At 41.7% G+C, this 26918-nt stretch overlaps 2 protein-coding genes across 7 annotated transcripts; both read right to left on the bottom strand.

Annotated features, from left to right (window-relative positions):
- Nucleotides 1-181: 181 nt before the first annotated feature.
- ktn1 (kinectin 1) lies at nt 182-18934 on the bottom strand. 5 transcript variants are annotated; one of them, XM_004540625.5, is made up of 36 exons: nt 18758-18933; nt 12801-13516; nt 12366-12524; nt 12138-12230; nt 11920-12050; nt 11675-11779; nt 11384-11524; nt 11085-11191; nt 10714-10858; nt 10069-10165; nt 9783-9967; nt 9595-9642; nt 9421-9458; nt 9222-9312; nt 8866-8934; nt 8698-8735; nt 8522-8612; nt 8289-8357; nt 8156-8193; nt 7770-7860; nt 7535-7647; nt 7365-7449; nt 7130-7170; nt 6915-7005; nt 6070-6156; nt 4553-4642; nt 4361-4447; nt 4192-4281; nt 3939-4031; nt 3763-3831; nt 3578-3661; nt 2754-2837; nt 1713-1796; nt 1522-1617; nt 1303-1413; nt 182-1189 (listed from the first exon to the last, which is right to left on the bottom strand). In XM_004540625.5, the coding sequence occupies exons 2-36, from the start codon at nt 13513-13515 to the stop codon at nt 1160-1162; spliced, it is 3786 nt and encodes a 1261-aa protein (XP_004540682.3). In that variant the 5' UTR covers nt 13516; nt 18758-18933; the 3' UTR covers nt 182-1159. The 5 variants fall into 5 exon arrangements, with proteins under 5 accessions (XP_004540682.3, XP_004540681.3, XP_023009427.3 ...); XM_004540624.6 differs by having other exon boundaries at nt 12138-12254; nt 18758-18932; XM_023153659.3 differs by having other exon boundaries at nt 12138-12254; nt 12366-12521; nt 18758-18932.
- Nucleotides 18935-19252: 318 nt separating this feature from the next.
- On the bottom strand, nt 19253-26299 carry msh4 (mutS homolog 4). 2 transcript variants are annotated; one of them, XM_076877645.1, is made up of 21 exons: nt 26097-26296; nt 25919-26002; nt 25569-25706; nt 25311-25474; nt 25118-25228; nt 24869-24984; nt 24619-24792; nt 24356-24528; nt 24201-24268; nt 24038-24112; nt 23830-23894; nt 23562-23731; nt 23328-23464; nt 23072-23175; nt 21678-21802; nt 20882-21082; nt 20664-20782; nt 20439-20567; nt 20061-20235; nt 19890-19978; nt 19253-19604 (listed from the first exon to the last, which is right to left on the bottom strand). In XM_076877645.1, exons 4-21 carry the CDS (start codon nt 25380-25382, stop codon nt 19413-19415), a joined length of 2295 nt encoding a protein of 764 aa, XP_076733760.1. In that variant the 5' UTR covers nt 25383-25474; nt 25569-25706; nt 25919-26002; nt 26097-26296; the 3' UTR covers nt 19253-19412. The 2 variants fall into 2 exon arrangements, with proteins under 2 accessions (XP_076733760.1, XP_004540677.3); XM_004540620.4 differs by having other exon boundaries at nt 25919-26299.
- Between the last annotated feature and the right edge of the window lie 619 nt (nt 26300-26918).

Here is a 26918-nt window from a genome sequence, read left to right as displayed (position 1 = left end):
CCTGCTAGCAATCGCACCATTAACAGAAGCTTTGACTTTTCCTTTCCCCATGTTCAGGATTGTTAAGGCTATAAACAAAATCAATTCAAGTTCCAACTTAGGTTATATGCTGCCCCACTGTGGCGAGAAGAGGGAAGTGCATTGGTAGAAGGGGGGGGGGGAAGCAGCACAGGAGGCTGAACAGATTTATCAAGCATCCCTTTTATTAACATCACCCGTTACAAAAAGAACAAAATCTTCAGTGTTAATGATCTTAGCAACAATATAGCGAGTGCTGATTACAGATGATATGGGACGCTTATTCCTAGAGTAGTTGCAGTAGGATTAAAAACCCCTACACTGTTGACCTGGCCGTACACAGCCAGGGTCACACACACTCCCTTCTGTTTGGAGCTACAGTACAGACTTGAGTACAATTTGTCCATGCATCTCCATAGTTACAGTCACGTAGTGACCCTTCAGATATGCTGAGACCTCTTCTGATCTCCCTTCTCCCACCCAGTACTGAGCCAAGGTATAACATGGAGCTATGAATGAATAAATGCATAATGGATGCACAGTTGGATAGTTTTCTGATCAGGAGGAAAACAGATCAACAACAGTGTATTTCAGCAGGTCCTAACTGATACATTTAAACACTACATATCTTTAAGTTAAGAAGAAAAGGACTGAAAAACCAAAGTTTGTTTAGTCGAGTTGGAAATTCGTATCACTGCCCTCTCTTAACACAAATAACAACAAAACTACTGCAGTACTCAAAAGGATTTCAGTGAAAAATACAAGCAATTTAAAACGGAGGAATGGTTTCCACATAGTTTAAATTATGCTGGATGTCATTAAGTTTAGAATAAAAATTAACTGGCATTGTTGCTAAAAGAAGAGGAATGTGGTGGGAGTGGAATAGTGTGTATTTTGGTATAGTGCCTGGAGTTAACTGTAACCTCTGCCTGCTCCTCTGTGGCCAGCAGTGAGTCTGGGAGTGGTTTGCCAGCGTTTTGGCCAGAGTCAGTTTGAGGCTGCCTACAGTACAAGTGCAGTGATAGAGGTTGAAACGGAGGAAGTGGCTGGGTGTGACAGTATGCTGTGATGTGGTCAGGATGAGACCGAAAGTCAAAGGTGGTCTCTGTAATACAGTCAGGGTGGCTGCGTGGGGGTCTCACTATACCTTGGGCAGATCTTTATCAGCCTCCTGAGGGAAAGCACAAACATTCAATTGCAAAGTTTAATCTTCATTGGCAAGAGGAAAGACAGGAGTATGATACCCAATTGTGAATAACAAAGCGCACGATCAAAAGGCCTCACCCCCTCCTGTCTCTTAGTGAGTTGCCGGCTGACAGTTTGTAGCAGCTGCTGCAGTTCGGTGACTGTCTGACCCAATCCCGCAGTCATTTTCTCGTTTCTGTCAATCTCCTCCTGTCACAAACACAATTTTTTGGTCTTAACATGACATTAAAAGGATCAGATGTCACTACATAAACATTTGGTGTCACAACAGTGTTACAACACTCAAACTGCCCTTACTCTTTGTGATGACAGACTGCTGTTCTCGATCAAGTCATCAGCATTGTCTGTCACTTTTGAGAGCTCCCCTTGGATCAGATCAACAGACTGTTGGGCCTGCATGAAGGGACAGCAATTTCCACTTGTTAGCATTGTGGTTGGCAGTTTGACCTTTATCAGAAGTGTAATGAAATCCAGATCATTCCCGTTACCTTATACAGGTCACCAGCCACTTTTTGCCTCTCGTTTTCTTCTGCCTCCAGCTTCGACAGCGTCTCAGTGAGCTGGGTTTTCAGCTGGAAAGAAACCAGACATTTAGATATTTTGCATTGTTGACCTGGCCTTTGAGTCCCGCTTCTAGTTTTTCAGAACATATACAAATCCTCCTGCCAACATAACTACATTAAACAGTTCAACATTTGCACAGATTTCATTTTTTCCCTGGGCCTGCTTAGACAATGTTCAAACCAAAAATAGCACTAAGCTCATGTGGGCTTTTTGGTACAAGCTGAGAGGATGAATCATAATCCAGGAAGTCCTGTTTAAGTAATAAAGTAATTCCCTAAATTTTATCAGACATCGCAATACTTCGTGTGTACTTCAGAAGAAATGACTGTATCACTGATAACTTTCCAGACTTTGCACATTTGTCTCAGTTTTTCCACAACTGTAAGATAAATCCAGTCATTATGTCAATCACTTAACACAAGAACAGAAGGAATGCACACCAATTGGTATGAACCACATAGCAACGTGATCGTCATTCTTATAGTGCTATTGTTGAAGTGAACACAGCCAAAATATTGCTTAAAACTACTAAAGATTCATGACCACCGAAGACATTCAGTGACTATCAGACAAAACAGACGCAAGGCTTGCCTGAAGGCATCAGAGAAGTTAAATTATAAGTGATAGACAAAGAGGGGGCATACTTTTGGCCTGGCAGAGAAAGAAGATTTTTAATTAGCAAGCCATTTGTTAGACACAAGTAGAGTGCAGGTGCAGAAAAAGAAGAGTTAGTATTATAACTCAAAGTAAAGGTGAGTCATCACTCAGAAGCTGGAAATCCCCCCCCCCAATCTTATTCATGACTCCACCATACAAGTCCAAATCTACAGAGTTTGTGAATGATGACCCACAGTTTTGCAGTAGATAGAGAACCCCGTTCTGTTGCAGTCAGTGTCGCGCCACTGCTGAGTGCAATAAAGGCTAAGATTTAAAGGAGCTCTAGCTAGAGGGTGAGCAACGCTTACCAAAGTCAGCTCCTCATTCTGTCTGATAGCCTCTGTATATGAGCCATCAAGTCTGGTCTGCAATTCAGTCAACAGATCTTTGAGCTGAAATTGAGTTTGACAGGGTTTTGTTTAATGTGGGTCTGTCATAGGTGAACCAGGTCAGCACTACCAGCACACAGTTTATGCAGTCATAAGGCATCCACAACTAAAAAAAAAAAAAGGTCATAAATGAAGCAGAGGGAACCAGTTGTGCATGACTGCAGATAACCAGATTCATAAGTGATTAAATTCACACAAAACAAAAACCTGTGCTGTGTGAACTTTATATTCCCAGAATAAACAAACGGTGGGATGCCACAAAACACCACACATGGAGCAGTTTTCACACATGAACTTTGGACAATTTCAAGACTTAATTTGGGATATTTCTCACAGTTATCCGTTTCTCAGATGTAGCACAGAGCAGAAAATGCTGAAATAGCCTAAATTGGACACATTTGCACTCATGGAAATACTTAAGTCTTTTTAAAGTGAGGGGGCTGTGTGGGTAGAGCCTTGCACATGACATTCACTAGCTAGTGGTGAATGCACCAGGATGTTACCTGTGCTAACCACACAACAGTGCGATCCGACATTACAAAGACTTAAACTGCCATCTCTGTAGTCTAATGTCCAATCAGACTGCATATAACATTTGCAGTCTCAACGCAACCTCTGTTGGGTGCTCTCTGCAAATGTTCAGGGTAAAGGTGCATGTGTGAAAACAGCTCAACTGTTACACAGAGGTCGCACGTTCACCTCAAGAGGTTAAACATGACTGAAGGAGTCCAGTTTCTGCTCACCTCTCTGACTTCTGTCACATAAGTGGCACTCTCGCGCTCTGCCCTCTCCAACTCAGACTCCAAGTGCTGTTTTTCTCTTCTCAGCTACAGAGCACAACAGATGAGCAGAGATACAAATGACAGCCGCTCTAACAGGACATTTGCGAGTGTACATTGTAGACTTTTTGTGTGTTTGGTTTACTGACATTTTCCAACTCTGCTTCATCAGTTAGTCTCTCGACCTCTTGCTCCAAAGCTGCGACTTTCTGGCTCATCTGAGATCAAAGAAAGAAGAACGATCCAGTGAGAGAGAACTCTCAATATTTCACTTCAGTGACTGTGCATTTTGGAGTTTTATCTCTTGCTAAACCTGAATCCATACCTCTCTTTGTTCTGCTTGCGATAGCTCCAGCTTCACCCTCCAGCGAGACTCCTCCTGCTCCACACTGTTCTGGAGGCGCTGCAGGATGCCCTCCTGTGGACACAACAGAAATGACAGCTCCATTTGGAAGGGAGATCACTGTGCTGCCATAATGGCAACTGATGGCAACTCCCTCACCCCCCTAAAAAAAAAAAAAAAAAATAGAACCCCCCCAAACAAACAAACCCAAAAGCAAAATAAAAATAACTCTTACTGTCTCTGCCAAAACCTTCTTGTACGTCTCACAGTCTTTCTGTAGAACCCTTTGAGTTTCCTCAGCTTCTTTCAGTTTCTCAGCCAGTTCCTAGAAAGTGGATCGTACTTACTGATGGACTCATTTGAAAAAGGAATGATGTTCAACTTTGCATTTTTTCCAAATTTACCTCCGAGTCTCCTGATCCAGGGCTGGATTGTGGAGCGGAGTTTTCACCTGCTGCCCTTTCAAATCTTTGGAGCCATTCTTGATGGTTCTACAGGACAATTAAGATGGAAAAATGAAGTAAACATCAACCACAAAACATGTAGCTGTAGTGTACAAATGCATTTAGCATAGAGGTAAATGTTTCCTCTCATACCTGTTCAGAAGGCAGAGGCACATGTGGCAGAAGTCTGTGCAGAACATCTCGGCACTCAGCCTGACATACAGCCAGCGCTGTCTGGTTCTCCTAGAAGGTAGGGAGCAAATTGTAAAGGAATAAAAAGAGAAGAGGAGATTAACAAATGACTGTTTAAATACTTAAGATATTTTCGATGACAAGGTCCAGTGGTCATCCAAGCAAATATAACCACCAACTTTCTCTTAACCCCCATCAATCTGTTTCAAACCAGTGATCAGACTGCTTCAATCAAAATCCCACAAATTTTATAATGCCAGCTCGTTATCAAAGGACAAAAAAACAAAAATCTCACTCCCAGTTCCATTTACTCTGAGAAACCATAAGCATCAATGGACCACAGCTAGGCCATGTGTCACATCAGATTCAGAGCATCTCTCATTTGTGTTCACAAATTTACCTTGATACTCGCCAACAAACAAAAAGTACTGATCAGTCCTCTAATAACACACCATCAACTCTGAGGTCTGAAAGGGGGAACGCATGCCATACACGAGCCAGCTGGCTGTCTAACCACTGTTTGCATTAACACGCTGTCACAAGACAGCTTTGACACAGAGTGTGGAGCTGAATACAACCAACCAGCATGCACCGATAGCACACAACAGCTGCCAAGGAACTCCCTGGCTCAGGCGCGAGAAGGTGCTTTCTACTGTACTCAAATGGCAGGAGAGCAGCTGCTGTGCAGATAGTTCGGCATGTACCCTCACCTAATGTAGGAGGATGACTGAAATAAACGTTACTGTAACTCTTAATAGCACAGCTATCTGGGAGCAAACTCTACATGAAGTAGAAATGCATGAAAAGAACAGCTGATTTAGTTGCACTTTGTTCACCCTGATAGAGAACAAAGATGTTTCAGTTGTGAGAACAGAGCATTGAGAAACATTAGAGGACTGCTGCATATTCATTACAAGCTTTGAATGTTAACACTTCTCTTATACAAAAAGGGAAAAAAGGACTAGATTTGAATTAAACAGATTTTCTTTGATTAACTGGTGATCTTAACAGTACAATGTCACAAAGCATGCCACATGACAGAGAGACGACAGGAAGCTGCAAATGATTACAATGAATCTCAATCTAATGACATCTAGTGAATTTCTAAGTCACTGCACACTCATTTCCAAGCATCGACCTAAGCTTTGGGTAAGGAAAGGAAAAAATAAACCTCTTACACTTAAAAGCGTCAAGGAAAGTTATGTACACACACTTAAGAGGCCAATATTTGTTAAATAAAATCGGAGATGCCCGAGGGGGAGCAGATTACTGTAGTTCAACAGCTCAAAAACAGCCAATTAAAAAGTTGAGGCCAAACAACAGAGCGGGAGGAGTGAAGGTAAATGAGTATGCAGCGTTGTTATGGATGATGGCAGAAAAGAAATTTCACTGGGTCGATTATGGCAAAACACAGCGTTTCGGAGGGGGATGCATCAGATTGGAACTAGAGTGAAGCAGACTGAGGTGAGGTGTCGAACCTTGACAGCTTTGCTGAGTTTCCCTTGAAGCATGGACTCGGTGGCTGACAGAGCTTCCATTGCACTCCAGTTTTTCTCCCGAAGCTCCTGTTTTGGTCAGTTCCAGAGAGATACTACTTTCAGTTCAGCCTCGGGGGGGGGGGGAATGCATTCAGTGACCCTCAAATAAAGACTGGTAGAGTAACAAAACGAACCAAAGGCATTTCTCATCCATGCTCCACTAGCTAAAAATATGTAAAAAACAAAAAGGCTTGATAGTCCTACTCTGACACCATGTGTGGTTTAAAACAACATGCACAGCCTGCACAGGTATATTTAGTAAAAAAATATTCGTTTTATTTCTAATTAAAATAAGTGTCTTCAACTATAGTGTGCATATAATAATACAAATATGTTTATATGCTTCTCAGATTAAATAAACCTCTCTCAAAAATAAGAGAGACGAGTTTCTAATGCTCTGAATCACCCACAAGCACAAACAGGCTTGCTGAAACAGTCATGGCCAGCGGCGAGCACAACAAGAGTAGGCTGGAAGCCCTCTTATGCAATGCTCAGCTTAAGCAATCCAAAACAGACACTGAACTGATGTGTGTGTAATCGTGTTACATACACAACCTGAGCTGAAGAAAAATGTGTATTTGGTTTAAAACAAACAAAACAAGGAAAAAAAGCACTATTTAAAATGAACAAAAAGCGAGTGGCAGACAACAATAGGCAGAATGAATATATGCAGTGTGCAACACTGTGGGGGGAGTGCTTTGTGAAACACAATGGGCAGGGCTGATTGCTCATAGGGTTTGACCTGTGCCATTCCACAGTTCAGGTCATTGCTATGTGAAACCTACATCATTCTTCTTCCTTTGAAGGTTTACGGTGTTCCTCAGCTCAGCCAGCTCAGCCTGCAGAATGGAGACCTGTTTCTCCTTCTCTGACAACCTGACAGAAAACAGCAGAACCACACATTACAAAACTGATCACACTTCCGGTACAATACAGTAAACAGGCCTAAAAAATAAAACAGCGTTGGTATTGTTTTGATATGCCATGCAATACTACTCACGCTGTAAGGAGCTCAGGGCTTGGCACTACCGTGTGGGACTGCTATATGTGCGGGAGAGAAACAGACAATGAAAACCAGCACTGAATATCTCATGACACTAAAATAGGAACAGCCAAATAAAGAAGCTATAGCATGACGACAACCTTTAACATAGTAAAGAGAGCCCCCCCCCTCCTCAAATGACATCTGGATGATTTTAGCCAGAAAATGTGTAACATGAGCACTGTTGCTGTACCTGCTGAATCTTCTCGCTTAGCTCCTTCGTCCTTGCCTCCAGCTCACTCTGTAGTGTCTGGATCTTCTGGTCCTTTCCCACCAGCCTGTTGGTCAAATGTTGGTCATCAAAAGTCGGATTTGAAAGGCGTGTGCGTAGGGAGCTTACACTGAGGTGCTGATTTAACTCACTGAGCCTGGAGTTCTTGGAGCTGAGTAGCAGAGCTGGTCAGCGCTTCTGCTGTCTCCTTCTGTCTCAGCTGCTCCATCTCTGCCTGCAAGGCAGCCAACTGCTGCTCCAGAGCCTGTGAGACAAAAACTGATTCAGACAAGAGCCCAAACAAGGACAACACTGAAGAACAATGTGAAGAAAGGGTCTTTTGAAATCTGCCAAACTGTTTATACTGATACAAGGAAAGGGCTGCACCTCAACTGTCTTCTCTCTGGCCGAGCTGCTGTCTTGTGCTGCCTGTAGACTTTCCTCCACCATTTTCAGCTTTGTTTCCTTTTCTTGGATCCTTTGAAGCACAATAAAATAAGGGTCATTATATTGTAAAGCCTGTGAAATCTGCTTATCTTCACAATATCAACAATGAGAGGACATTCAACAATAGACAGCCTCTTGTTCCAATGGGAATGGATGTTGAAAGAGCTACTATGAGGGGTGTGTCTTAGGAGTGTCCTGGACTGCCAGGGGGAAGTCGTTTTTTTATATGCTTACAGAGTCAGTAGTAGCCTTTGTTTTCATGAATAGGATATGGTTGGAACTAAACCTTTGTACTAAATAATCAAAATAAACTTTATTGATCTTACTTGCTCTGGAGTTCTTCCACCATCAGCTCTGAAGACACCTTTAGTTAGAGGGAAGAAAAAAGGAAAAAAAATATATACAGAATAGGAATCAAAAATTCAGGAAATACTTCTTAATAATCATTTTAGAACCCACCTGTTTATCCATCTTTTTCTTAAGGTCCTCAATTTCTTGTTGAAGTGACTCATTCTCTTTCCTTGCAGTCTATATTAGGGGAAACAAATTAGTTTAAGACTTCATATCAATTAAAGATTGTGGTTAGCAGGCCAACAGTATTATGCAGAGTCACTTAGGGGAAGCTGTGGTCAGATAAATATGTTTATATGAGCCAGCATGTTTTGATTGTGTCTTTTAGAGAAAACAGATACCTTAAGCTCCTCCTCTTTGTTGGCCACCTCAATCAACCCTTTCTCCAACAGGCCCTCTACAGTTTTCATGTTTTCCTCCTTCTCCCGGACACTGTTCAAAGAATTATGGATCATTTATTTCATAGACAGATTAAGACGCTGATGTATTTAAAATGTGTTCCAGTTCTCATACCCACCTCTTCTGGAACTGGTCCAAAGCCAGCTGGGATGCAGTCTGCAAGAGGACATCCAAAAGTAGATTGTTTTAAATGAAAAACAACCTCTCAAACAAACAAACAAAAACCCACAACAACATATAGTGGATTCTTTTTTCTTAAACAGTAAAGCAAAGCAACACAACTAACCTGATCAGAAATCTGTGCCTGCAGATTCTGAATCTCTGCCTTCAGTGACATGTTCTCATTGTGCAAGGCCTGCAGATGAATACAGACGACACTTATTATGCCAAGACAGTGGAGGATCTGACATACTGTGCAATCACTTGGAAATTATAAAGAATTCCTAATTCTGTCTTAGGTTTACAATACCAGGAAGTGCATTAAATCAATTTGCCATCTGAACCCAAAATATCTGCAAATCTGCACGGGAAGAGGACTTCAAAACTACATTTCCACTCAACACAGCAACACATTCCTGCAAACTAATGAACCGGTACAATGTTAGTAAGAGAAGCTGTAGTGAAGTGCTCTTCTGAAAATACCTGCATGTTAGTTTCTCTACTAGCCCCACTGCTCCTCTCAGCATTTAGAGAATCCTCCAGACTTTTTCGCTGCAGCTCTTTTTCAGCCAGACTAGGCAAAAAAGAAAAACAACAACAACACAGGGAAAGATGAAATATAGCTCAGTGATACAGCCTGGAATGTGATCCACAATATCTGAGAAGATGAAATCTTTCTTACAGCTTTTGCAGCTCCTCAATGTGGGAGACATGAGTGGCCTAGATATCAAACAGAAATGTCATTAGCCTACATTCTCTCTCTCTCTCACACACACACACACACACACACAGAGCCATCTAGGTACTCATCCCATATTGACTTTAAATGATAAGTGTGTGAAGTTGACCCATTTACCTGCGTAGAGATCTGGACCTGAAGACTTTTGTTCTCATTCATAAGTTCCTGTTAAACACAAGTCATTAGTGAGCATTAGGTTGAGGACTATAAGATCATTCACATCCATTTTGATATCATTCCATGTAACTACAATAACAGTTTCATTTTTCTTGCTGCAGGTTTGGCACTGCGAGTTGTGAGCACACCTGAACTCGGGCCTGGAGCGAGTCGTCCTGCATACTGTGCTTGGACATTTCCATCAGCTCCCTCACTTTCTGTTCCAGCCGGTCCTTGGAGACCACAGCTTCAGTCAGGCTGCTGTGTAGAGTCTGGATCTCCTTGTTCTTGTTGCTCATCTCAGCCTCAACTGCCAGCAGCTGATTGTGGAGCTCTGCAACCACACGACAGCCGTCACTGAGCCACCATCATTTTTTTTTTTTAGGGTTCACAAGAATTAAAACTTTTGTTTGGTGCAATGTTATGTTTTATCACCTTGTTTGGAGGTCTGAATTTTCTCTCTTTCGGCATTGACACTGTGGATAAAGTTTTGCAGCTCCTCCCAGCGGCGCTTAGCATCCTGCAGCTGTGCCTGGAGACAGATACAAACTCTGTGAACACCTTCCTTCCATACATTTTCATTGGAATTGAGCGATCGTATAAATTTTGCAGAGGAAATTAAAACTTTATGAAATCCATCAGAATATCTAGAGGCTTATGTGCAGATTCTTTCTCTGATTTTTTTCTACACAGTGTAATTCTCGCACTAAGGCTCTTTGCCAAGACTTGTTTGTGTCGAGCCAGCAATTTAAATCTCCATCTTATGATCGTGGTCTGCGACAAGCCGGGAAAGGCTCATCTGAGTGTCTAGCAAGAAAAGTGTTGTTTATACACAGCACAAAGCCTCAAACATTCCTGCTTCCAAAGGCAACAAAAATCCTTCCAGCTCAGGTTCTGTTTCCCATAACCCTCACCGGGACTTCCACTACAACCTCCTCCCATTTCCCGAGTAATGCTGCCACACCCGCTAACCAGATTTGAAGCATGACCAGGTTTTGCACAACTCGGTTCATTTTTGTCTCAGCTGGGGAAACTGAAGCACAGGCTAAATAAACACGCCGTGCATCTGGATTAGCGTACCTCCAGCTGGGACACGTTCTGCTTGTAGCTGACCTCCAGTGACTTCCTCTGGTGCTCCTCCTGCTGCAGCTTGCTGTTGCTGTCTGATAGCTCTTTCATCAGGCCGGCATACTCGGAACGCAACTTGTTTAGTTCGGCCGAATTCCTATCAAGCACACGTACATGACACGAAAATGCGTTTGTTAAGGGATATGTATGGGAAATTGCAGCAGAAGCATTCTACAAATAGCTTAGACTATTGTGTAACGAAAGATAAGGTAAAAAGACAATGAGGTGACTAAGAGAGATAGCTGGAATCACTATGCTTCACTACGCTGAGCATGAGAGATGTATGGAACTCTAGGGAGCGTGAACAGCTGTGTAACACTGACTTGCTCTCCATCTGGTTGGTGGCGGAGCTGACTGCGTCCCTCAGGATGCTGTTCTCTTGCTGCAATCGACTGATCTGGCCTTCCAGCTGCTCCCTCACCTGCTGAAACTACACACAATTAACAGTACTGAGTCTTCACCAACTCTCTCTGGAGTGCCAAAGAAGCTGCCAGAAGTTTTTTTCTTCACATTTTTGAAATTCCTCATTTCTTAAACAACACTAGCAGTTACCCAAGTGTTATCAAGTATAATACAAGCCAGTACTTGCTGTACTGAAAATAGTTGAAATGTAAGGCTTCACCTTTATTTGCATTGTCTGGAGCTCTTGGTAGGTGCCCTGTGCTTTGACCTGCATACTGCCCAGTTCTTTCTCCATCGCTGCGCGTTGCTCCCTCATCATTGATTCCACCCTGTTTGTCTTCTGCTTCTCAACTTGCAGCTCCTGAAGCAAAGTATGAAGCTAAATTAAGCATTTTACTGAACCAAGCGGAATTATTCCAGCATTACAGAGATTAAGTTGGAAGGAAATCAGTCATGTCACAATCATTAGGGGGAACAAAAAAAAAAGAAAGAAAAAGATTGGACTCTAGACCTGACTGAGCTGTTTCACTTTGTCTTTGGCAATGGAGGCCTCCTCCTGCAGAGTTGTCAGAAGCTTTTCCCTTTCCTGGGCAGTCGGGTCAGGCCTAGTTGAGGACTGTCAGCGAAAGAGAACACATTTTAAAAGAAGGCATAGAAAGTCCAACTACAAACACTGGGTGGCCTGCCAAATGCAAACAGTGTGGAATGTTGTTTGTGACAGCACCCAATTCAGCTTATCTCTTATTAATCTCTCACCTTGTGCCAGGCGTCCACGGCATTAGGGCTCTTCTCTCGCAGTAGAGCCATCACACTGACGGCCTCTGCATCTGACAGAGCCAGGCTGGACAGACCGGAGAGCAGCTCCTTCAGTTTCACCTCTGTGTTCTCTGTTAAGGCCAGCAAAAACGAGAAACTGAGTTTAAAAGGGCTTACAAATATTTTGGGATTTAAAAACCCACGCTTTCACCTCTTACCCTTATCAGTCTCGTTTTTCTGCTTCTTGCCAGACCCTTTGGATGGTGCGTCATCGTTATGGGCTGTCTGGTGGTTAGCAGAAGCTGCTGAGTCTGGCAAAATATGGGCTTCATCAACTGGATTTCAGAAAATACTCTTTATTAGATTTTGTCTTTAGAGTCTTAATAGAGCCAAATTCTTCAAATTTAATGTTATTAATTAATAATGCAATATTTTATCATCATTACCATGATCAGTTTTCTGCTTCTTGGCAGAATTCTTCTTTTTGCCACTGGTCACGCTTTGAGTTGCACCATCTAAAACTTTGGTTTCAGCCACAATGGGAGCTTCTTTCTTGACAGTAGCTGGGGCCTGCTCCACTTTAACCTCTGTATGCTGCTCATCTGCTGGAAAGACAGGACGGCAAGTTCAGAAAACCTTCTCAGGTTGCCTTGATTGATTAAATAAGAATGCTCGATTATCATTAAAGTTACTGGCACAAATATCCGAACTTGAGAAAGTAGCAACTACAGCAATATATCTTCTCAATTTCACCACAACTGCTGTAATTTCAAACAAATACTAACCAAATGAAACTGCTACTTGCAGTTCTCATGTTTTTTCAAAAAAAACCCCAAAAAACAAAACTGCAACCATTTTAAACATTACCCTTGGTTACTAACCAGACTCCACTTTTTGTTTCTTCTTTTCCTTCTTTTTCCCAGAAATCTGGGGAGGTGTCTGAGCTTGAACGGGAGCCTGAACAGCTTGGATCTGGACCTGAACCTCACGTTTCGGTGAGGGTGTGCTGGACTGTTTGCTTGCAGCCAATGGTGCCTCTGTCTTGCAGCTGACTGGCTTGGAGCCGTTCACTTCTGGCTCCTCAGAGGGAGAAACTGTGGTGGCGGCGGTAGCGGAAGCAGCAGCGGCGGCGGCGGCAGCAGCAGCTTTGGCAGCCTTCTTCTCCTTCTTCTTTCTCTCTCTCAGACCAGTAGGAGCCTCTGGTGACACCGAAACAGGCACGTAGGGAGTGGGTGTAGGTAGAGCAGGATCAGGGGTAGCAGCTGACACAGGTTCCTCCTCTACCTCCACAGTGGAGCTGTTGGCACCTTCAGCCACATCGAAATCCCGCAAATCCTCCTCTGACTCCCCCCCACCTCCGGTTCCTCCGCCGCTTCCCCCACTGGAGCTCTCCTTCTTCTTGCTCTTCTTCTTTTCATTCTTTTTACGGGGGTCTGGCTTGCTTGGTGGCAACTTGAGGTCACGCTTCTGCTTAGCAAGCACCTCATCGTAGGAGGTTTCTTTCATGAAAAGCCAGAAGAAGAGGAACATGAGGGCGATGACCAGTGAAGGGGCCAGGATGAGCAGGTACTGAGAGTCGTAGATATCCACCGCCATTCTGAAAGTGGACAATAACCCAAGAAAAACAAAACCAAGCTTAGTTTAGGAAACTTATCTTGTTCAATTTACACTTAATATTGGTTTGAAATTTTAATAGATAAAGTCTAATAGACTGATAAAGACAGCTAAATAGCAGATCCTGAGGGGATAAACTGCTCAAACATTGAAACTGATATAATGAGATTTATAGGATTTATACACTCAGTCAGCTTGCTGCTGCTTTCCATCTAACAAGTCTGGCTGGTCTCTCAGCGAGCATATTAAGTTTCAGTCACAGGAGCCAGAGTGATGGCTGAATGTGACAAGTGAAGGGTGGATCCCTCACAAAGGCTAAGAAATTGCATTCTCACAGGCTAGCGCTTTTTCAGTCACACTGTAAAAAAATATCCCAGTTTATCTGCCTTTTGATTTTAATGGGGACTAGAATACGCAGAATGAACAACATGCTGCATTCACAAAGATTTGAAACTTGCAACTGCAAAAACAGACTCAACAGGAAACTGCTTACTGAGCTCACAGACAGGAGAGTGAAGGACAGAGCTATAGATCTCCTTGCAAACTGACATCTTTTTGAAAACAGAAAAGAATCCCGGTTTAATTCACTTGGACACTGAATTCACTATTCAGACCCTGAAACTGCATGCATCTTTACACAAACTCTTTGGTTATAGACCTCAGAACAGTGTTCAGACCTGATTCTCTAGGCAGAGTTCATGAGTGGAAATTGATTATGATAGGTGTACATAGGGGCCGGAGTGTAAGCACACCAGTAATGCTGAGAAGGTAGGAGAGGAGATTCTTCTTCTTCACACCCTGCCCCCTCTTAGCAATATGATCCAATTAGAAGACAGTCCCCCAGCCACACAGCTTAACGTATGTACACATGTGTAACTTGTGTACAGAGAGACACGCCTGTGCCTAAAACACTGACTGTGAGACTCAACTTTGTTTGCCCTGGTTTAAAAGGGGACCAAATAGGTCAAGATCATTAGAAAGGCAACTAGGCTAAAAAGAAAATGGCTCACGGTGTCTTAAATAGTCACCTCCCTCTTTCAGCCCCCACAAGAATGACACGGTGGTTATTCTAAACTCATATCGGACCGGATTTGCAAGGGGCAAAAATACACCTACGTCCAAGTGTCACAGGATGAGATCTGCTGCAGCTGCAGTTCGGCCCCCGCCTGCATAAAGCCAAAAGAAGATGATGTTCTTCCACCCCAAACAGAGTTTACAGAGTCAAGTGGTCCTAAGACATCATCAGCTTTGCATCTGCCAAAGATATTTCTAGGAACTATGTGGTGAGTTTGAGCTGACTCCTCAAGGCTATGCAGCAAGAATAAACTAGCACAAACTGGCATTTTCCCCCCCTAAATTTCCCCTTTAGGCTCCAGTTTTTCCTCCCTAGTTCATATCTTTTTCGCTTTAATCGCCCCGATAAGATGTTTTTGTCACATCCTTTGCAAATTTCCAGCAATGGCAGCAACTTTACTAAAAATAAATAAATAACGAACCATTTTACAACATTGCTGCAAAGTACCTCTTGCAAATCAACACACAATGACGCCACGTGCAAAACGGCGACTTATCACAAAAATTAAACCACCGTGTTTTGACAGTGGGGGTAAGTTAAGCCCTGGGTGACGGCAGCAGTATTGTGTCTAACAATGCAGAGTGGCAGCGACAGTGAGTGACCTGAAGTGCGACACAATCCCACTATACTCAAGATTTGTGGCAGCAATACAGCGTAGGAGTCACTGTTGTAGAGCAGACGTCTTTAGTAATTTGGAATAAGCAGATTACCCATGATAATACATTTAAGAATAACTTTCCACTGCAGGGCTTCCTGTGGACTGGCAGGCTTAGTATAATGTTGATACTGTTTCACTCCCTTCTCCCCTCCCTGCCTCGCCCAACCCTTCCCATTACACGCAGCACATAAAAACACATCAGGCTCATTATGACTACTATTTGATCCAATTTTGAAAAATTGTTTGTCTTTGAAACAGCACGCCTTTCCTGTGAACAAACTACGAGCTCCCCATTATGTAACATCTTTGAAACATTTTTTTTTGGGTCCAGTTTTTATTATATAACATTTTTACTTTTACTTTGACTCAAATACATCAGATTGTCTCATCTTAATAATTGATTGAAAATGGCTGTCTTATTCAACCAACCCAAGGACTGAATTCCTTCACACTCACAGAAAACATAAACGGTGTGCAAAGACATATCTGTGAAAGCATGCACCAAGATGTGGTCTTTATAAGAGATTTTACTCTGTGCTGGTCTTTTGTACAGGTATCTTATCTGTGACCTCATTAGAAAATGTGCCATTCATTCAGCGTTAAAGCTTTACACTTGAACCAATAAGAAACACTTAAAAACCAAAAATATATTTCACAGTTCTGGATGAGACTGCCCCAAGCATTAACTACCTGGAACACACTGCAGGTTTTATATATTAAAAAAAGGTCAAAACATAAAGAAGCCCTTTTAAACTATGTACTACAAACACAAGTTTCTAGTGTAAATAAAATCATTAACTTTCAGTTGCTACTAGATCAGGAAATTGCTGATTGCATATTAGAGGACACTCCCATGCCAGAGTACATTATGTGCCAAAATAACTCCGCGTTTCTTCCTGGTATTTAAAGTGTGGGTGGGGTAAGCAGTATGAAGGTATGAGGCTTGGTTGCTTTGAGTCCCTAGCCTCAGACTGGAAGGTGCATGAGATTTTTTTTGTACGGCCTGAGGCTTGTTCCAGCATCAAAATGAGCCCGCAGGACAAAGCCCTCCCGGGTTATTGGCTCCCCGGAATCTAACCACTTGGCTGGCCAGCCCTCTTGATTTTGGCAGACATGGACACAGAGACAACTCCTGATAACTATCAGATCCAAAAAGCAATACAGAGAGTAATTGAAAATCAGGCCATGCATACATAATAAATGTATAATAGGCAACAAGTCATTTTAAAACACATCTATAGTCCAGGACACTACAGAAAAATTGAGCTTTTTTAGCAAGTGTGCAGTTTCTCTACAATACATTATATAGCCAATGTAAGTTTAATAAACACTATGAAAAATGAAAACTTTTTTTCTGGATCAAACCTACAGTAGAATGGTGGGGAGACGGCCAAATGAAAATGCGTTACAAAATGTAATTAAGTGGTAATAACATAATAAATTCATATAATCGTTATGACTGTAACGACTGTATCTGCAGGATTTTTTATTTCTAGCAGCAAGTCAATGTTCACGACAAACTGTAGGAGGTGCACTAGCAGTCACTTTACCTTTATGTTTTAATGTTATAATTACTTTGAAATGATGAAGAACATCTTTGTAATGAAAAGAAAATTGCTTCTTTAGAGTGCGCCATTTTCAATTCAAGTTTAGTACAGGGTTACAGCAACAGTCACTTCAAGACAAAGACTTTATTATTAGAGGGGAAATTCCAATGATTAGATGGTCTTCCCTGAGTAAGCACTTGGCGACAGTGGGAAAGAAGACCTGCTTTTCAACAGGAAGTGACATCTGGCAGTACTAGGGTCAGGAAGGGGCAATTTACAGGCCCTACCATTTGGAGAGTAAATGGGTAAGAAGACAGAAAAGAGGAGCACAAACCACAAACAAATGGGGGGTTAAAAATGGACCACTGTTTTTTCTACTTCCTCCACCATTGTCTAATAAAGTAAACTCTTGAGCGTGGGGGGTTTTTTTGCCCTTCAAATGAGATGCCATTATATCAACCTCATCCCTACATGTCATTTGTATTTTATTTACATGTTTTGTGTCTGTATTCTGATTTATAATAATTGCATAGATTAGCTAGACTGTTGTAATATGTTGTTTTATTCTTAAAATTTAAGAAATATCATATTCACCAACAACACCTTTTACTCACAAAGAGTCTGATAGTCAGGCAATTAAAATAATCTACCTTAGATTTATTGTTAAGTCAAATGGAAGTTGGCTCTCTCTGAATACTGACATTCATCTTTATCAATCTTCTGGCAATAAACTACAGAAAGTACCAAAGTACACAGTGACTGTGGTTTTGGTTTTATTAGAAAACATTAACAAAAAGGTTATCTGCAAGGATATGATCCTGCCTGTCAGGCTTTATCCAGGAAAGTATGTCAACAGTAAAACACTTCAGATTAGAACCCATCTACAGACAGACCTCAAAGAAACTAAAACGAGCACTGTTGTAAAGCAAAGCTAACAATGCTTTCATCAAAAGAGAGAGGGAGCTGAGGCATAACCCTAAAGGCTTTTTAAAATAGGGGCAGTGAGGTCTTGGAAGAAATCTCAAGCTCCTTCAGAGACGTACTTTAGTTTTGTGTTTACTTAGTGAGTAAAAGTCAGTTTAACAAAGTCTCACTTTTCAACAGTAACGTGTTTGGTCGCTAACCCCATTATAATCCCTTTTTATTGTACTTGCCAGCACCTAAACTTGGTGATATAGCCCCGAGTCACCTCAACATTTACCAGCTGAGCCCTAAATGTCCCAGCATGCTAGGTCATGCCACACGTAGCATCGTGGGCCTTGTGCTGACTAGTCAGCAATGGCAGCTATTCTTACACTTAGAGGAACACTGTCAATGATCGCAGCATGTAATCACAGAAAAAGCAGAAGTGGCCTAAGCTAGCCCAGCTAGGTCATTTATCACACGTCATACTCAAATAAACCTCGAAAACGAAAGAAAAGACAACACATGTCACAAAGATGACTTCCCAGAATGACGAGTAATAATGTCCAACTGCTGGACATTAACTGTGTTCCGGCCACGGTCATAAACAGTTGCTACTGTGTATAAATCCATGAGCGAAAAGAGCCGTCACCACTTTTTAAGTTCGACTAGGTGGCTATAGCTCAACACTATGAATGGGCTAGCTAACTAGCAAACTAACGACAGCAAGGCACTAGCCTTAGCTGCCCAATCCAATTAGTACAGAGGCGACAGAACTGACCACACAAATGTTAGCCGAAATACTTTGACTCTCTTTCACACTCTCTGGAGGGGTGGACATTTGCCCACACGGGCCTCATTCCTCCTCAGATCCTAGCCTCCGTGTCTCTTGAAATCTCTGACCCGTCCCCATCCTTCCGTTAAAGTCCTGAGGGCCGTTCCCAGGCCTACGTGAAGAGCTAAGCTGTGCTAAGTACGGGATGAGCAGCTTTTTTCACAAGAAACGAATAGAAGATTTCCAGAAACAGCCGCTAGAAATACCTGTAGCTTCAGTTTGCTGTTCCCTTAGCTAGTAGTGAAATGGCGTTGCTCTGCGTTGACACCAGCACACTCCTGCCTTCCCAGGGCAGCTCCAACCCGGCTTTCTTCTGCGCTATCCGTCACAGAGAATCTGCTGTTTCTGGTTCGCGGGGGCGGGTCACAGTCAGCCTGCTAAGGAGCGTTCATTTTGAGACTCGTGGCACACCGAAGGCCACATGTCATCACATTACAAATAATAAGTAAAAAGTACCGCCCTTTCGAAACATTCTTGGCTCATAAATCTTACGATACTGAAAGAGGAGTGGTCCAGCGCACTTCCCCAAAGTCTACAGACCAGAGTACTATAATTGTATGACAAGTTCCAGCAGATCTTTGCTTACCATTATGGCTTACGGCAATATTTATGTAATTGTAAACTAAGAGAGTGAGATGTTATTAACTTAATGCGCATTCTGCTATGTTTTACTTTGCATTAAAAATCACAATCACAACAAATTTACACAGAAACTATTTATTATGACATAGTTTATAAAAACATTTGTATATCTGTTTATGTCAGATAAGGTCATCTTTAAACTCAGGGTGTCATGTCGAGATCACAGACAAAAAAGAAAGTGTATAAAAGCTCCTCCATGCTGAAAGGCTTAGAGTCAAGTCACTGCTCCTCTGCAGCCACTGCTTGTCCTGCAGTCTGAAGCTCTGCCTCATACTGCTTCTTTAGCCCTTTCAGATACATCCGCAGGCTATCGGGGTCTAGTCTTGAGTTTCTAGCAGTCTGAAGCAGGCGTGTGGAGAGGTGGTACACAGCTCGCTGCCTCTGAGTTTCTGGATCAGTGTGATGTCTAGCCTGAAAGAATAAAACATGTTAGGTCTTCTCTTTTTATCCAGCAATTCTCTGAATTCTCTGGTTATTATCAATGAAATACATATTTAGCCATGATACAGCATTTGTCTCTCAGTGTCTAACGCTGGCTTTCTGTTGATTATAATTTGTAATACTGTGGCACATAAATGGGACCTTCCATATAAGCACAGGTAAAAATGAACTGTTAATTTTAAAGGCACAGAGAAGACGTTGACGACCCAAAGATGTTAGGACAAAAAGTCAATAACTGAACTTTCTAAACCATACCAAAAACTGCTGGCTAACTTTTGAAGCAATTGTCTTTGCCTCTTGAATTACGCTTGAAGGAAGGGCTGTCATTTCTGCTGCTCTCAGTCCTAGAAAAACAAAAACAAGCTCTGTGACTGATTCCATGAAAATTGCCAACAGGGCTGTTGTTGGATTTCACTGACTCTGTACCATAGTGTCTTTCTTCAGAAGACCCTCGATTCAGCAAATATGTGTATACCACACTCTCTGCACCAGTGTCACCACTGCGTGTATGCTGAATCTGCATGTGCTGGTTTTCCACGTTCGGGTACAGAGACTCCAGCTGGCACAGCTCAAGGAAGTGTGTAGCAAACAGAGTGAACGCCTGCAAGAAAGAGGACACACCTTGAAAATTAGGAGAATGCCCAATCTCTTTGTTGGTTCTACCGTTCCACTGTTGATCTAACAGGTGTAACAATAAGTTATAATAAATTAAGTAGCTAATATGGTGCATAAGAACCGGAACCATCTGGTTTTCAGTTTAGAGAAAGGAGTGGTGATGCAGGGCTGTATTAGGGCATACTCTACCTTCAGGCCAAGGAGGAACTCGCAGACTGAGTGACAAATACCAATCCCTTCCTCAGCACTGGTACCACGCCCCAACTCGTCTATAATAATCAGGGACTTGTCACTTGCATTGTGGATTATGTAAGAGATCTTTTGGACAGACACACTCAGTTAATTACATATTAATGATCTTTTTGATTGATGTTTTTTGTTTTGTTTGCTCAAATATAACTTAGGAATGTGTACCTCCTTCATTTCTAACATGAAAGTGGAAGAGTTGGTTTCAAAGTCATCATCTACACCAATTCTGGTGAAAATCTGATCAGCAACACGAAAACAAGCATACTTAGCAGGGACGAACGAGCCTGAAATAAAAACACACAGTGTTGAATTAATGCACAGAAATGACCAGGCCTACATTTAAAATTCACATGGGGAAGGTGGGTTTATAACTTCCTGCTGACCTATCTGAGCCATGATCTGACATAGCGCCACCTGTTTGAGGTAAGTGGATTTGCCACTCATGTTGGGTCCTGTTATGATGACAAAGTTGCTGCCCTCAGAGATGTAGCTATTGTTCGATACGGGCTGCTGTCTGCCAATTCGCTCCAGAATTGGGTGACGGCCCTGTTTGATGGCCAATGTGTCTGTAAACTCTGGACGCACTGGCGGGCAGAACAGAAAAACACAAAACAATAACTCTGTTTACATACTGAGCCTTACATTCATTTCTAATGTTTCGTGAAAAAAAACACACACACACGTGCCATCTATAAAATTATATTTATATACACCATTTATTACTCGTTCACTTAAAGGTGTCATAACATAGTAACACACCGATTTCTGCTAGAGGTAAGGCAGTTAGCTCCTCTGCTGGGTAGATTTGCCTCGGTATGTACAGCACATCAGTGCGCAGTTATGTAAGACGGGTAATCTGAGTACAAGCTGGCTGGGATAGAAAGGGGGCAGGCAGTCAGCACGTGTCTATAACGAGACACTTTCAGACAGCTGAGGGCCAGCACTCACCACCCACATGGCTGATTGGGTTGGTGCTGCCCACGACAGACACAGAAAAGAACTAGGGCCAGCAGAGCTGCCAGCTCAATAGAGGCGCTTCTGGCTGTCATGTGTGATGATGGCTGGGTGCTGCCTTGTGCAGCACACAGCACACCTTTAGACAACAGTTCAGGCTTTGTCATGGTTAATATGACAGTCTGACTGACTTGAGAGCTGGAATCAACAGTGATTCATGCTTACCGTAGTCTGAGATGGTGCATGCATTTGCCAGGGACAGCAACATGTCCAACATGGATAGAGCATCAGAGAGCTTATAAAGGCAGTGAATGTGCTCATGGATAGTTCTCAGCAGCTGGCATATCACCCTGTATGGAGACAGGTTACATGATTCAGGGAAATAAAAACTGAACTGAACAGAAACTATGGCTAATAAACAGTGCCCCCTAGTGGACAGAGAGTATAATAACGTTTAATAGATATGTCCTTAAAAGCATAATTAAAAACAGAACTTGGCCACAGAGAAAAATCTACATTCCCCAGTTTATTGCATGAGTTGAATAATTGGTTTTAAAGGAGTTAAGTAACCCCTTAAATAACATCAACTGGTAAAGATCAGTAAATCAGATCAAAGTTCTGCAATTACAATACTGTGCAAAAGTCTTGACTCAACCCTTATTTCTTCATATTTTGCTTCCAAAGAGCCAAAACTTTCTGTAATTTTTCTTTTATTTGTCTTGAGTAATAGCTCTCCAGGCTTTCTGAAGGTCTTTCAAAGTTTTTCTTTGGACACTGGCTGATTTTTCACAAATTTTGTACTTGACCATTTTCCCACGAATATTGTTTTGCTTGTTAAGCGACTTATGGCTGATCTATGAATCATTTAAGCATTAAAAAGGATCTAACGCTTAGCAAAGAACCCATTTTAAATTGTATATTTAGAAACTTTGTTACTGACAGCCTATCACAAAAGACATATTTTATTCCAATGTCTTTAGGTGAATCTATAAAATTGCCAAAAATAATAAAGTTTTACAACGTAAAATACTTTTGCAGCAACAAGGTGATTCTCAAAAGGCTAAAACTTGGCACATCTCAGCATGGTGTGCAGTGTGTCTTTGATAATGAACTTGATATGAAATTTGATAATGAACAAGTGAAAACAAACCAAATGGCCTAAAAGACTATCTACAGCAGATGAACAGTATCTGAAAGTTGAGTCATTAAGAAATTGGGAAAAATTCAGCAAAGACCCCACACAGGACCTCAGAGATGCACCTGGACCTTTAGTTGATCCCTCTACTGTTCAATGACGCCTCATCAGAAATGATTTCAGTGGCTGTTAAGGAGCCATGAAAGAAAACAGGGAGGAAAAGAACGAGGTATGCTTGAATATCACAGGATTGCACTGAAAATTGGTGGCGACAGCTCTTATGGAGAGTTTAACCCAAATTTAAAAGTTTTGGCTCTAACTTTTAGTTTTCTAGGAAAACAAAGAAATGAGGGGCAACTCAAGACTTTTGCACAACACTGTACAAAACTGTAAAACTGCTAAGAACAGTCATGCCACAAAGCTATATTCCTTTACCTCAATTTTCTGTTCATGTTTGTAAGTCACGAGATAATGATCAACTCACACATAAGATATGTGAAAGATTTCCCTCAGGGCCTCCTCACACCGGCTGTTCTTCTTCATCAGGTCTGCAGTGGTGAAGCCACAGTTGTTCTTGTGCTTAGTTACCTGAGGTGAAAAGATGTTGAAATGCAGGTTTGTCCCTCTTCATTCAATGTCAACCTTATTGTCCCACCGGCGGCAATTTAGCTTCCTTTATTAACAACTAATGCTGAGTTCGATTTTTTGCTAAAAGTCTGGCTGCCTTCAGTGGACCTTACTTTGATGAACTCTGAGGGGAGTTTCCCTTCTGGTAAGGTTAGTCCTTCAAGCTTCAGCTGGATGAAAAAACCTCGAGCTGTGCTGAAGCTAGTACGCATTGGCAAGCCGTATTTTTCCCCCAGCTGGTTCACAAGCTCTGTGCAGCACAATGACATGAAGCATGGCTAAAGGTAAGAACAGATTACCTAAACATCGCAAGACAAAGTTATCTGGTAAACACTAAACATTAACACCTGCAATGTCGTCCACTATCTCAGTGTAAGCTTTCCGGGCAATGTCAAGAAACTTGTTGATGTTCGGGCGCACAGCGTAACACTTCTGGGTGCGCATTTTAAAGCTATCTTTGATGTAAGTTGTGTCATAATTGATCACAGTCTTGATCTGCTCCAGTATCATGTCAAACCTGAGGCAGACATAAATGTACACAGTGGAATGAGTCTGTAGACAGGAGATTGTAACTAGCAAATTCAGTTCATCGTACATAAGCACAAAATTTACAACCTGTTATCCTCAAGTGTTGTACTATATGCCTTGAGCAGAGCTGTGTTCCCGTTCTTCAGCAACATCTGTTTAAATGGTATAACACTTTAACAAAGACTCAGTATTTGCATTATAACTAAGTCACAATTAGCTTTTAATGAATTAATTGTTTTCTTATTCTGTCCATGGCTACTGGGCGATTTTGTTTGAGGATGTTAGCGGCACAGACCCTTAACCTCGGCACCAGGTCCAGTGTGTATTTCAGCTGAATGATATGTGCAATCTTTGCTTCAGCGACTTGAAACTGTCGAAGAAAAAAGTAACAGTAGTGACAAATGCACAGAAGTAAACAAACAGAATATTGTCACAAGCACTGAAAGTACTGCACGCACTGTTTCCTTCTTTGGGATTTGGACGAGAACTGAGAGCAGCTGATCAATGTCAACGAAATGACTTATGGCTAAAAGGGCCAGAAGAACAAACAGTCAATGCAGATATGCTCCAATTTTCAGTATGCAACCTCAAACTTTTTGTGCCTGCTTCCAACCATTCTTTAAGCCAAAGAAAAGCTCCTCATCTTCCAGCAGCTCTTGTATGGTGTCCAGGCGAGTGTTGATTGTTTCCACATCAACTAGAGGCTCCAAAATGTTGGAGCGCAACCTTCTGGCACCACCAGGTGTTTTTGTGTGGTTGAGTACCCCGAAAAGAGTATGGTCACTCCTAGAACGAAAAAAGAAAAGGCACAGTCAGACTGCATGACAGAGGAACTACATAAAAAGATGTTGTTCTTATCATCGCTTTCCATCTCACCTGTAGTTTCTATTATTAACCACCAATTCCAAGTTAGAGGCAGATGCTGAGTCAATCATGGCTGTCTGCTCACTCCCTTTAAAGCTCACTTTAAGGGACTTGGCAACGTAGACAGAGTTCTGGAGGAACTCTAAGTACTTCAGCAAAGCAGCTGCAGCTGCTAGGCAATAGTACCTAAAAAAAAAGTTATTACATTGGGTAATGACAAAATTATTAGGCTACAGTATCTCTCTATCTATCTATAGCATACTTAGCTTGAACTTCCATAACAACAGTGCTGAATTCTGGGGCACACAGCTGCTGAATGTACTCCAGCCCTTTCTTCTCATTAAAATACTTCCTTTGCACTGGAGTGAAAGGTACACCCTAAAGAAAAAACACCCAATAAAATTTAGTTTGCACCACAGCAACTCAGTGAATACTTAAGCACAAGTTGGCTACTCTCTACTTTAAGTGGAAATTTGTTTAAAAGAATTGTGTGTTATTGTTGCATTTGTACCGGAAAATTCTCAGTGATGAGATTGAACAGCTTTGTTCCTTTCCCCTTCTCACTGGCTGTGTCTGGCATCAGTATTTCCACTGGGACCAAGATGTGAATCTTGGTTGTGACCTTCAGATGAATAACACATGACTGAAATATCAATTCCATGTGTCTTTAAGTGCTAAATGACAGTAGGACATGGGTGTTTTACCTTGGCATATGTTCCTGTATCTGCAAACTGAGAGAGAACAAGCTCTGGGCATTTCAAATCGAGACTAGCCATGCCAATCTCTCCTCTGGCTAAGCCGCGTCCTTCAACTACTACCACAACCACAGAAGCACCAGCGTTTGTGGATCCAGATGAGCAACTTGTTCCTGCATAAAAAGTTCTTTGTTAATAGTAATATCTTATTTTAAAATATGCTTAATTAATACCAGAGTAATCAATAACTCTGTGCAGGATATGTACCAGTAGGTGCCCCAGCAGACCCTGGGGTCCTTCTATGTTTCAGCGTTCCTCCACGGCTGTGGAAAGATGAGCTCTCTGAACAAGATGAAAGGAGCAATGAAGCTGGCTTGCCTATTCTACAGCTGCTCGGTAATTGACCTATAGCAATAGGAAACATAAGAAAAGAGGTGTAGTACAGTTTTATTACTGCTGTGTCATGCCCAGAGCCAAATTTTGCCGGGTGCCCCAACTGCTCTCAATTAAAAAAAAAATTGATCATTTCATAACAGAAATGTCAATGTTAGCAAGTTTTTTGTTATATAATCTCACTCTCCCCCCCAAAATAAAACTTGCTAATGTTAGCACATCACCTGAGGCCGTTCCAGATGATGGGCCGTGGCGGGAGCTCGTACTGCCCTCATTTAAACTTTGCTTTGATGAAGCAGAGGAAGCTGCTGTGACACAAGAGGAGGTTTCGTTCAGTCCACTTTTGTCCTTAGGTACAGTACCCCACGACTGTTCACATGCTGAGGCGTAACCATCAGTTACCTCCTCTGTGCTGCTGGCAAACATTTTAAACCTATGCAGAGGCAGGACAACTAACAAACACAGACTCAGATGTACATCGGTAATATTCAGTTACTACACTTCGACAAACAGTATGAAGTTGCTTCTCAGCTGCTAGTTCTCTCAGCTAGCAAGCATAATTACCGCCGCCACACCAATTGCAGTGGCGCGCGAACACGTCACGGCTTCCGGCACGTCAAGTTAATTGTAGTAATATTAATGTATCTATTTTTTAATATTATTTTCTTTTTTCGGTCATTAATAACAGTTATTGTGAATTACAAAAAAATAACTACAAATAAATAAACAAATAAATGTTCAAAAAAATTCACTTCAAGTCGGGAAGACACAAAACAATTTTTATTATTATTATTTTTATTGTTGTTGTTATTATTATGAGGTCAAAAGAAAATAAGAAAAAAAGAAGAAATCCCTATAAGCCTTCACTCTCTAACAGAAACCATGGTTCTTGGTACGCTTCAAATAATTTTAAATAATTTTAAAATGTGCTACGGTGGAAGGACCCGCTAATCATCGCTCACGTTCATGTCTTTAATTTAATTTAACTTAACTGTATTTTATTTTTAAATTTTTTTGCAACTTCTGTTTAAATTCTGTTTGATTTTTTGCTATTAAAATGTCATTTTAATTGTATTATTTTTTTAATAAATATTAAGATAAGTATTTCTTGTCGTATCTTGTGATGCCATAGAGTTTTCATTGTTTATGATTGTATTTTTAAAATAATAAAATAGAAATATTAGAAATACATAACTTTTTAAAGCATCAAGCACAACTCTGTGC

The sequence above is a fragment of the Maylandia zebra genome, linkage group LG19 (genome assembly GCF_041146795.1).
Source record: "Maylandia zebra isolate NMK-2024a linkage group LG19, Mzebra_GT3a, whole genome shotgun sequence".
In the NCBI taxonomy this organism is placed as follows: domain Eukaryota; kingdom Metazoa; phylum Chordata; class Actinopteri; order Cichliformes; family Cichlidae; genus Maylandia; species Maylandia zebra.
The sequence above is the reverse complement of the archived record's forward strand: the minus strand, read 5'-3'. Positions and strand labels throughout refer to the sequence as shown.

Excerpts from the sequence above, each read along its gene's own strand:
- ktn1 (XM_004540624.6), bottom strand. The coding sequence starts at position 13,515 with ATGGCGGTGGATATCTACGACTCTCAGTACCTGCTCATCCTGGCCCCT. Across the intron at positions 12,051-12,137 it reads GAAAAACGAGACTGATAAGG|AGAACACAGAGGTGAAACTG; the intron begins GTAAGAGGTGAA and ends TGGCCTTAACAG. Across the intron at positions 7,861-8,155 it reads GTGGAAGAACTCCAGAGCAA|GATCCAAGAAAAGGAAACAA; the intron begins GTAAGATCAATA and ends TGTGCTTCAAAG.
- msh4 (XM_004540620.4), bottom strand. The coding sequence starts at position 26,120 with ATGTTTGCCAGCAGCACAGAGGAGGTAACTGATGGTTACGCCTCAGCA. Across the intron at positions 24,529-24,618 it reads GTTAATAATAGAAACTACAG|GAGTGACCATACTCTTTTCG; the intron begins GTGAGATGGAAA and ends TTTTCGTTCTAG. Across the intron at positions 19,605-19,889 it reads AAGTTAGCCAGCAGTTTTTG|GCTAGACATCACACTGATCC; the intron begins GTATGGTTTAGA and ends TTATTCTTTCAG.